Source organism: Gossypium raimondii, chromosome 5, assembly GCF_025698545.1.
Source record: "Gossypium raimondii isolate GPD5lz chromosome 5, ASM2569854v1, whole genome shotgun sequence".
In the NCBI taxonomy this organism is placed as follows: domain Eukaryota; kingdom Viridiplantae; phylum Streptophyta; class Magnoliopsida; order Malvales; family Malvaceae; genus Gossypium; species Gossypium raimondii.
This window is the reverse complement of record NC_068569.1, coordinates 42,880,236-42,890,468: the sequence shown is the minus strand read 5'-3', so window position 1 is coordinate 42,890,468 and position 10,233 is coordinate 42,880,236. Positions and strand designations below refer to the sequence as shown.

General features: G+C 38.5%; 2 protein-coding genes across 2 annotated transcripts; both read right to left on the bottom strand.

The window, feature by feature from the left end:
* Window positions 1-5,311: 5,311 nt before the first annotated feature.
* On the bottom strand, window positions 5,312-6,769 carry LOC105767052 (uncharacterized). Its single transcript, XM_012586582.1, has 4 exons — window positions 6,434-6,769; window positions 6,183-6,331; window positions 5,641-5,864; window positions 5,312-5,478 (listed from the first exon to the last, which is right to left on the bottom strand). Exons 1-4 carry the CDS (start codon window positions 6,767-6,769, stop codon window positions 5,312-5,314), a joined length of 876 nt encoding a protein of 291 aa, XP_012442036.1.
* A 1,145-nt stretch (window positions 6,770-7,914) lies between these two features.
* LOC105767051 (uncharacterized) lies at window positions 7,915-9,383 on the bottom strand. The gene is made up of 5 exons (XM_012586581.1): window positions 9,358-9,383; window positions 9,189-9,258; window positions 8,807-9,101; window positions 8,344-8,563; window positions 7,915-8,215 (listed from the first exon to the last, which is right to left on the bottom strand). The coding sequence occupies exons 1-5, from the start codon at window positions 9,381-9,383 to the stop codon at window positions 7,915-7,917; spliced, it is 912 nt and encodes a 303-aa protein (XP_012442035.1).
* Between the last annotated feature and the right edge of the window lie 850 nt (window positions 9,384-10,233).

Below are 10,233 nucleotides of genomic sequence, written 5' to 3'. Positions count from 1 at the left end.
CTATCGACTAAATTGTAAAATAAGAAGTTTAAATGTTAATAGTGAATAGATGAGTATTATTATTGATTGAAGTTGTAAAATGATGGAATGATGTGTATATGATGATAACTCACTGTAAATGCATGTGAATTGTTATAAAAAAAAATGAAAAGCGAGTATATGGCTACTAAGATTGAAAATGGATTGAATACGAGGAATTAGGCCTGTGTGAACTTAGTGAATACCTAGGATACAAATTATATGTCATTAGGGTTTATACAGTTCCAGGTGTTAGTCTTGTTGTTTTATTGATGACTAAGGTCCTACATTTGGTGTAGATTCTTTACAACTCATGTTAGCAACTTTGCGTAAAGTTACCATCCTAGCCCATAGCTCATGTAAGTACGCCCATTTTCACAACTCGTGTGAGAATTTATTTGTACATCTTGTGTGAGCAATCTTGTCCTGTGTGTCTGAATTATATTTACTATAGTTCTCTAGGCGAAAACAGTAAGTAAATGGATTCGAAATTAATAGAAAGATTAAATGTGAAAATCAGTTGTTATACGTATGAATGGAATGTAAATAAAAGATTAAATGTATTAAATTGTAATGTTGCAAAACGAGTATGATTGAATGTGATATGAAAAGAATTTAATTATATGTGTTTATAAATTGAGCATGAATTGGATATCATATGATTTGCTATATTAAATCATTATATAAGTATATGTGATTTGCATTTGCGAGTTCTTAATGTATAAATAAACTAACCTATTGGTTGCTTTTGTTGGAATTTATACGGAAGTACAAGGAAGATAAGGATGTCATATTAATTACCAAACTGGTTTAATAGTTTAATTTAGTTTTAGGTCATGGTATGTTGCGTAAATTTCATACGAGTTTACTAAGCATTCATAATGCTTATCTTGTTTGCTTTTCTATCTCTGTATAGCTTATTTTGCGAAACGTGGTGATCGAATCATACTAGAGCTCACACTATCAAGCCTTCTATTCGATGGTTTCAATCATTCTAGACCTAGTTATGTGGCATGTGTCTAGGTTTAAATGTGATTAAATGTTTATTTTGGATGTTGAGGAAATTATTCTTGGCTATAAAGCTTGTTTGGGGATATGTATATGTTATGTATATAGGCTTTGAATTGTATAAGTGTTTGTTTGAGTTATGAAAATTAAGGTTCATATATCATGCTTGATCTTGAGGGCTTATATAATATGTATATAAGCTTTTAAATGAATATGTGAAAAGTTCATGATGATGATAGAATGTTTAAGTATAATAGTCATAGTGAATGCTAATCAATGTGGAAATATTGGTATTGAGATAACTAATGTTTGTGATAGATGAATGATAATCTTTTGGAATGTTACTAAGGTTGGGATGTAAAATGGTTTGACCTTAGAATGTGAAATGGTAATATTGGCTTATGGCATGAATGGTACTAAACTAGTTGAATGATTTCAAATGTTTTGTAACTTTTGCTTTGTGATGGTGTCATTGTGGAATATTGGTTAGACATTAGTAGGATGTTATATGACATATTTTGGTTTGGCCTTGATATGTTTTGAACAAGCTTAAAGTTGTCAAAATGTATTTTTGAAGTTACCTTAATGGTTGGTTTCGATACAAGCACTTAAATGACATATTTTGGTGTCACATGATCATTTGTCACACACGGGCTTGTGACACAACCGTGTGCCATTGGAAAATAAGTTGCATTTATGACACATGATCTGAGTTAGTTACACGGCCCAACCACACGGCCGTGTGACTTTTGTTGGATTTTTGAATTTACGTCCACATAGCTTGAGTGAGTTTTACGGCATGGGTACATAACCGTGTGACTCCAGTTTCACACGGTCTCTAATTGTAACATGGCCTAGGCACACAGCTGTGTGGCCCTGTTTTGAAAATTTTCCTCAATTGTTGAAAAGTTTTTAATTTAGTCATTATTTGTACTCAGGTCAACTTAAGAGCTTTCATAAGCTCGAATAAGACTTAAATTTAAATGTATACCATAATATTTGAATGTTTATGACATGATAGATTATATGAAGAATTTATTTATGCTTTAATTGATCTATAACTGTGGAAACGTTGCAAATTAGTCCTAGTTAAATTCTAGGTTGATATTAGGGCATACATAAGCTTGTATAAGGCCCGAGAAAATTTATATTTGATGATTATGACTTGAATTAACTATCATTGTGTGACTCATGTTTTATTTGAATGTTAATTGTGTATTTATGAAATAATTTCATGTTTTAATTGAAATAAGGATTATGAATTGTTTTTAGGGTTAAATATAAAATTAGTACCTAAACTTGTTCACTTCTGCTAGATTGGTACCTATGGTTCTTTTCTCCCAGATTGGTACCCAAACTTTTTTTTCGTCCACTAGTTTGGTACCTAAACTCCTAGACGTTATAGCCGTATCTGGTGTGTCACATTGAACTGTCTCTCAAAAATTTGGCTTGTTGACAAACTTGTTTCTTATTTTTGGAAACCTCTTATTAATATCTAACGGATCACTTATTCATATGCTTGTCTTGTTAACTGCTTTTTGTTATATTAAGTTGATTTAAAATGTGAAAGCATTTTAAAAACTCTAATGTCTAAAGCTCGTGTCTTTGAAAACAGAAATCATTTTGAAAATCCGTTTTCAAATAATTAGCAGTATAAAATATGAAAGTAAAAACCCAATTAAAATTTAAAACCAAATAAAAGGCCTTATTACAAAGACAAAACCCAACTTATTAATTAAAATAAAAACAAAAGCTAAAGTGAACAGTAGTGATTGTATGGCCACCTCCGAATCCCTCGCAGCACCGAACCGCCTATGGCTGAGGATTACCTGCACAGTTAGAAGAGAGGGTGAGTTTACGAAAACTCAGTGTGTAATCCTCTACTAAACAATCAACATACAACATGCAGAATCAGTCTGGGCCTGAGCCCTATACAGTAGCAGTGTGTGGGCCATAGCCCATTACAGTAACAAAGTGTGGACTTAGCCCAATACAGTAACAGTGGGGCCTTAACCCAAAACAGTAGTTAGTACAAATGTAGTAATGCAACCCACCCCAATCCAGCCAACACACCACTCCGTACCACCAACACACCATGTGGGGATAAAATCGACCCACCCAGCCAACACACCAATATCGTAGCAAAGCTGCTAGTAATAGTAATGCAACAAAGTCATCGAAGTGAAAGAACGCATGAGAGAGTGCTAGTTTCACTAACGCAAAGAAAGCGCCAAGAATGTGATTTGTGGCAAGGCCACCGATCTGATACACTTCCCTATATCAAAATCCCCACCCCATGTAGTATGTCATGTCATAAATCATACGTGTATGCAGTATTTCATATTTAGTAACAATCATGTATATATATATCATAGAGCAATTCAGTCATACACTCATTTCAACTTTTTAGGGTATAACAGTTATTTTACCCTTCAAGGGCATTTCGGTACTTTTACCTTTTGGTGGTATTTTGGTAATTTTACCCTTCAGGGGTATTTCGGTAATTTTACCCTTCGGGGGTATTTCGGTTATTTCACCCTTCGAGGGTATTTCAGTAATTTCACCCTTTAAGGGTATTTCAATAATTTCACCATTCGAGGATATTTCGATAATTTTACCCTTCGAGGGTATATCGGTAATTTTACCCTTCGAGGGTATTTTAGTAATTTTACCCCTCGAGGGTATTTCGGTAATTTTCTACCCAAGCCCATGGAAACGCCCATGGAGGCCTCTACAGTCCAGCGTCCAGTTTTGTGGGCTCAATTTTCTTCACCAGCGATCGTACACTCATGTGGCCTTGATTGTCGTGTTTCAGCTTTTCACCGATCTACGATTATAGTAGAATGATTACACACATGTTTGCGAAGGCGCACCTAAATCCACGAACACCCAAAATCTACATTCAAACACATTTTCTATTAATCGCTAACAATAGGACTAATCTCTTTATTTATATCCAAGATCAAAACTAAACTAATACTTGCCTCCACTAACAAGAATGGCTTAGCCCACTTTTACAACTGATGAGGATTAACTTCAAACTAGTTGTCAGATATCTGCAACACAACAATCTCATTAAACAGTATTGATTAATTATGTGGTTGAAATCCACACATGATCATATGCAAAACCATAGAACATTCGGCATTCACATAAAATTAACCTACCTACCTTGATCGAGAAATGAGAGAGAGATTTCGACGACTTTACAACGCTTACACTGCACCACACATCGAGGAAAACCTTAACACCGCAACAAGCAGCATATCGAGAGGAAAACATCAGCAGTCAAAAATCAAAGTATTACAGAGGAGCCTATTCAGTTTTAGGAAGAGAAATACAAGAGAACAGAATGAAGAGCATAACACTTACCGGTAGTCGACAATACTTGTAACACAAAAATGGAGAGGACAAGAAGAGATGAGAAGAGAAGATTCGACACAAAAAGAAGAAGAAAGAGGAAAAAGAATTTGGTAGAGAGGATGCAAAAACTATTCGACCACCCCAATCAAAAAGAAATAAAGGAAAAGTAGGAAAAGGTAGATGAACAAACCCGAGAGATTCCCAAGGTCCTTTGCGAAAATCGACACAAAAAAAACAAAAAGGAAGAAGGAAAAGCTAAACAAAACCGAAGCAAACAGAGTAAAGAAAGACCCCCAAACTGATTATCTTACTGACTAATGAGGAAATTCTGCACAAAACCCCTCCCCCAGTCAATTTTTCCAAGTTGAATTACCCCCAAACGACAAACTTCCCTCCTCACTCTCAAACTCCTTGGTTTTCTCCTAAAATCTCTCCCCTTATCCCTCATTAATTTCCTCCATCAAATCCTCTCCAACTCCCTCTATGACCAGTTCAAACTCCCTTAAGCAGTATTCTAATCCAACTCCTCCACCTACACCTAGCTCAAGCAGCAAAATAAATACTCCAATGTGTAACCAAGACTTGAACCTCAGACCTCACAGTTACACCACATGCCACCTTGCCACTAGACCACAAGCTCTTTTGTGTCATAAAACAAAAAATATTATTTTTAAAGCTTATATACTAGCGTCCAGGTTTATTTAAGAGAAAAATTAAAAATTCTGCAAAAGCCAAGGCTTGAACCCAGGCTCCCCAAACACTCCCATACACACCCAAATCACTTAGCCACTAAAGTAAACAAGCAATTTGTGTCATAAAATGCAGAAATTAAAAACTTATATTTTTAGGGCATTACAACTCTACCCCTTAACAAAATTTCGGCCTCAAAATTTACCTGGTAAAAAAGGTGAGGATATTGTTGTCACATCGCCTCTTCGGGTTCCCACATGGTTTCTTCTGAACTGTGATTACGCCAAAGCACCTTGACTAGAGGAATAGATTTATTCCTTAGTACTTCAACCTCACGATCCAAAATCTGCACTGGTTCCTCCTCGAAGGTCAGATCTGGCCTAACCTTGAATTCCTCAACTAGAACAATGTGTGTAGGATCAGAGCGATAACGTCTTAGCATAAAGACATGGAACACATTGTGAATCTAATCCAACTCTGGAGGCGACTCAAGCTAATATGCAACCGGTCTCACACACTTTAGTATACGGTAAGGCCCAATGAACCTAGGGCTAAGCTTACCCTTCCGTCCAAACCTCAGTATCTTTTTCCATAGGGAAACCTTGAGAAATACATAGTCCCCCACAGAATACTCAATCTTTCGACGTTTAAAATCCGCGTAGGACTTCTGCATATCATATGCTTCCTTCAACCGGTCTCGAATCAATTTCACCTTCTCTTCGATATCAAATACTAACTCTGGCCCCAGAACTCGCCGTTCGCTCCAACAGGTGAGAGTACGACACCTACAACCATATAACACCTCGTACGGTGCCATTTGAATACTGGACTGGTAGCTATTATTATACGCAAACTCCGCTAATGGCAAATAATCTTCCCAACTGCCTCGAAAATTCATTAGACAAAATCTCAACATGTCCTCCAAAATTTGAATCACCCTCTCTGATTGACCATCTGTGTGGGGATGAAATGCAATACTAAAGTCCAGTCTTGTAACCAAAGCCTCGTGTAACTTCTTCCAAAATGAAGACGTAAAACGAGGATCTCTATCTGATATAATAGAAACTAGTACCCCTTGCAGTTTTACAATCTAAGCCACATACAGTTTAGCCAACTTCTGTAAAAAGTAATCAGTACAAACTGGTATGAAATGGGAAGATTTAGTCAATCGATCAACGATGACCCATACCGAATCCTTCTTGGTAGTCGTTAAGGGCAGCCCACTTACAAAATCCATGGTTACTCTCTCCCACTTCCAAAGTGGAATCTTAACTGGCTAGAGTAACCCTGAAGGTAACTGATGTTCAGCCTTCACTTGATGACAAGTTAAACACTTACCTACAAAATTAGTTACTTCACGTTTCAATCCAGGCCACCAGTACAACTCATGAAGATCTCGATACATTTTATTCTCTGCTGGATGCATAGCATAAGGACTACTATGCTCCTCTCGCAGAATAGACTGTCTTAAATCATTATCCCTCGGTACACAAACTATCCCACAGAAAAACAGTGCCCCTTCACAATTTAACCTAAAATTTGAAGTTTCCCCATTCTCAACTTGTCGGAAACGAAGAACTAGTGACTCATCCAACAACTGTTTACCCTTAATCTGTTCTGTCCATGTCGGTCTAACTTGCAACTCAGCCAACAAACTCCCATCATCAAACAAGTTGAGACAAGTAAACATCGCTCTCAATTCAAATACAGCCCTACGGCTCAGTGCATCAGCTACCACGTTAGGCTTATCAGGATGGTATTCAATCGAGCAATCATAGTCTTTAAGCAGCTCTATCCATCTTCGCTACCTAAGATTCAACTCCTTATGACTGAGGAGGTACTTAAGACTCTTATGATCTGTGTAGATAGTACACTTCTCACCGTAGAGATAGTGCCTCCAAATTTTTAAAGCGAAAACCACCGCAGCTAACTCTAAGTCATGAGTAAGGTAATTCGTCTCATGAGGCTTAAGCTACTGAGACGCATAAGCAACCACCTTACCCTCCTACATTAGCACACAACCCAAGCCAACGTGTGATGCATCACTGTATACATTGAATTCCTTTCCAAACTCTGGCTGTATTAAGACAGAGGCCTCGGTCATAACTTTCTTCAATTTCTCAAAACTTCATTGTTGCTTATCAGTCCAGTTAAACGGTACCCTTTTACGCAACAACTTAGTCAGAGGTTCAGCAATTAAGGAAAACCCCTCAACAAAACGTCTGTAATAACCTACCAGACCCAAAAAACTTCGAATCTCAAATATGGTCTTAGGTGGTTTCCAATACAGTATAGTTTCAATTTTTTGAGGATCAACCCTAATCCCCTCGGCAGACACCACGTGACCCAGAAATCTCACTTCTCACAACTGAACTCATACTTGCTGAACTTAGCATACAGTTGTTTCTCCCTTAGAATCTGCAGAACAATTCAGAGATGTGCATCATGCTCATCCTCGATTCTCGAATACACTAAGATATCATTTATGAATACCACCATGAACCGATCCAAGTAGGGTTAGAATACACAATTCATTAGGCCTATGAAGGTAGCTGGTGCATTTGTCAGCCCAAACAGCATCACTAGGAACTCGTAATGACCATAACGAGTCCTAAACGCAGTCTTATACATATCATCCTCATTAACTCTTAACTAATGGTACCCAGAACAAAGATCTATCTTGGAGAAAACTGAAACTCCTTGCAACTGATTAAATAAATCATCTATCCTCGGCAAAGGATACTTATTCTTAATAGTCAGTTTATTCAATTGTCGATAGTCGATACACATGCGCATGGTCCCATCCTTTTTCTTTACGAACAATACCGGTGCTCCCTATGGAGACACACTAGGTCGAATGAATCCTCGATCCAACAGTTCTTTGATTTGAGCTTTTAACTCCACCAATGGCTTCAGTGCCATCCTATAAGGGGCGATAGACACTAGAGCCGTTCCTGGCAGAAGCTCAATTAAAAATTCAACTTCACGATTCGGAGGCAACCCAGGGAGCTCATCAGGAAACACATCAGAAAAATCCTTAATCGTTCTAACATCTTCAATAGAAGGACCCTCAGAGTCAAATACATCAATATAGGCTTGAAACGCCTCACAACCCTTGCGAACCAATTTTTCGGCCCTTAATGTAGAAATCACATTAGACAGAAAATCCCTTCGCTACTCAATCACAGTCACCTCCTCATCCTCAATAATTTTTATACCATATGTTTAGCAGAACAATCCAAATTTCTACGGTGTTTCACCAACCAATCCATCCCCAAAATTAAATCAAATTCATCAAATGGTAGCTCCATCAAATCCGCTAGAAATATAACTCCTTGAACCTCTAGGGGCACATCTCTGAAAAATTTGTCTACCTTAACCGATTGTCTCAGTGGACTTAACACAGTCATCTCATTAACAGTACTCTCACACTTGATACCCAATGTGCCAGACACGGTGCATACAATGTATGAATGCGTAGACCCTATATCAATCAAAGCAGTATAAGGTACATTTTGAATTAAGAACATATCGGTTATCACATTTAGAGCATCACCATCCTCTCAGTGACAACCAGTATAAACCAGTGCTGGCTGCCTCACCTCAATGTGATCAACCCCTCTACCATACGTTCCACGACCTCATCCTACACCCTTACCACCTCTAACCTACCCACGACCTCTCGGTGGCTACTGACCACCTCTCACTAGCTGAGCAAAACCCTAACCTACAGCTTGCATCTGAGTAGGCCTCTGAAGATAATCTTTAACTTGATGCTCCTTAGACCTACATCTGAAACATGCCCCAATCTTCTTCCAACACTCACCCAGATGATGTCTCCCACAATTAGCACAAGGTTGTAGTCTAGCAACAGTAACCCCAGCTCGAACTGGCCCATCAAACTTGGCCTTCTTTTTAGGCCTACTAGAAGAACTTGAGGGCTCCGAATCCCTCCTAAACCGGCCCCTATCTTTCTCACGGTTCTGGCGCTTAGAGCGCTTCACATCCTCGGTAATTTTTGCCTTTTTAATAAGGGCAGCAAAATCTCGCTCCCTCTACGGAGCTATCAGGACTCGCAACTCATCCCGGAGGCTGTCCTTAAATCGTACACAACATTCATACTCAGTTGCCACTGTCCCCCGTGCATAATGACTCAGTCGCAGAAACTCTGCCTCAATTCTGCCACAGTCTTAATCCCCTAAACCAAACTCAAAAATTCCTTTCTTCGGGTGTTCACATAACTCACGTTAATCGATCAACCTGAGTACCTTCTCTCACAGTAAGCCACCACTGATAAGCTTCATTTCGTAATAAAGACACTGTACCTTTTAGCTTCTACTCCGAAGTGCAATCAAGGTAATCCATTATTCTTTCCGGGGCTTCCAACCAGTATTCTTCCACATTAGGGGCTACTCCAGAAACACCACAAAAAATTTCCGCTCCATTCGAACGAAGTAGTTCTGAAATTGACCCACGGCTCACAGTACCTGTACTAGTACCTGCGACACTTTCCAAAATACGAAGCATAGCTTGGGATAGTGCATCATCCCCAGCTGCTCGATCAAATGATCCTGTTTCAGTCACCGGTGAAGCTGGTACCTCCCTGGCCCCAACATTAGGCCTATGGCATGATGCCGAAGACCCAGCCCTAGCACCTCCTCGGCCTCTACCGCGGCCACGTGTACCCCTTTCACGAGTTCCTCTAGTGCTCATATCAGCTAACGTGTTATCTGTTTTAAGAAATTTTATGCATCAGTTTGAAGTTCTAGTAATTGTTAAGAAATGTCTTATGTAGAGCTGTAATCAGAGTTTTGTTTTCGTGACACCTGGTTTCCTTATAGTTTTCAATTCCTACGGTCTCAGTTTCACTCTAACTTAAGAGTTTTAGTACTGTCCTACTATCTATAGTAATCCCTCAATATTTTTCAGTTTATGTAGTCTATAGTATATAAAAACTTACAGATTCGGCTTTGAAGACTCAGTGTGCCACACTTATAACCTTCAAAAATAATTCAAAACAGTTTTCCAAAAATTTTAGATTTTTTTTCAAACCCATTCCACAGCCAAGTTTTGCAATCAAGTTCTGATACCACTAAATGTAACACCCTAAACCCGAGCTAGACGTTATAGCTGTATCTGGTGTGTCACATTGAA

What these genes read in the sequence shown, in the direction of transcription:
- LOC105767052 (XM_012586582.1), bottom strand. Translation starts at nt 6,769, where the DNA reads ATGTTTACTTGTCTCAACTTGTTTGATGATGGGAGTTTGTTGGCTGAG. An exon ending in TTACAGAAGTTGGCTAAACT is followed by an intron (nt 5,865 to 6,182) that starts GTATGTGGCTTA and finishes ATATGGTTGTAG; the next exon opens with GTGTCGTACTCTCACCTGTT. An exon ending in ACTGAGGTTTGGACGGAAGG is followed by an intron (nt 5,479 to 5,640) that starts GTAAGCTTAGCC and finishes ACATTGTTCTAG; the next exon opens with TTGAGGAATTCAAGGTTAGG.
- LOC105767051 (XM_012586581.1), bottom strand. Translation starts at nt 9,383, where the DNA reads ATGAAGCTTATCAGTGGTGGCTTACT. An exon ending in TACTCAGATGCAAGCTGTAG is followed by an intron (nt 8,564 to 8,806) that starts GTTAGGGTTTTG and finishes TGATTGATATAG; the next exon opens with GGTCTACGCATTCATACATT. An exon ending in TTAATTTTGGGGATGGATTG is followed by an intron (nt 8,216 to 8,343) that starts GTTGGTGAAACA and finishes TTCTACATTAAG; the next exon opens with GGCCGAAAAATTGGTTCGCA.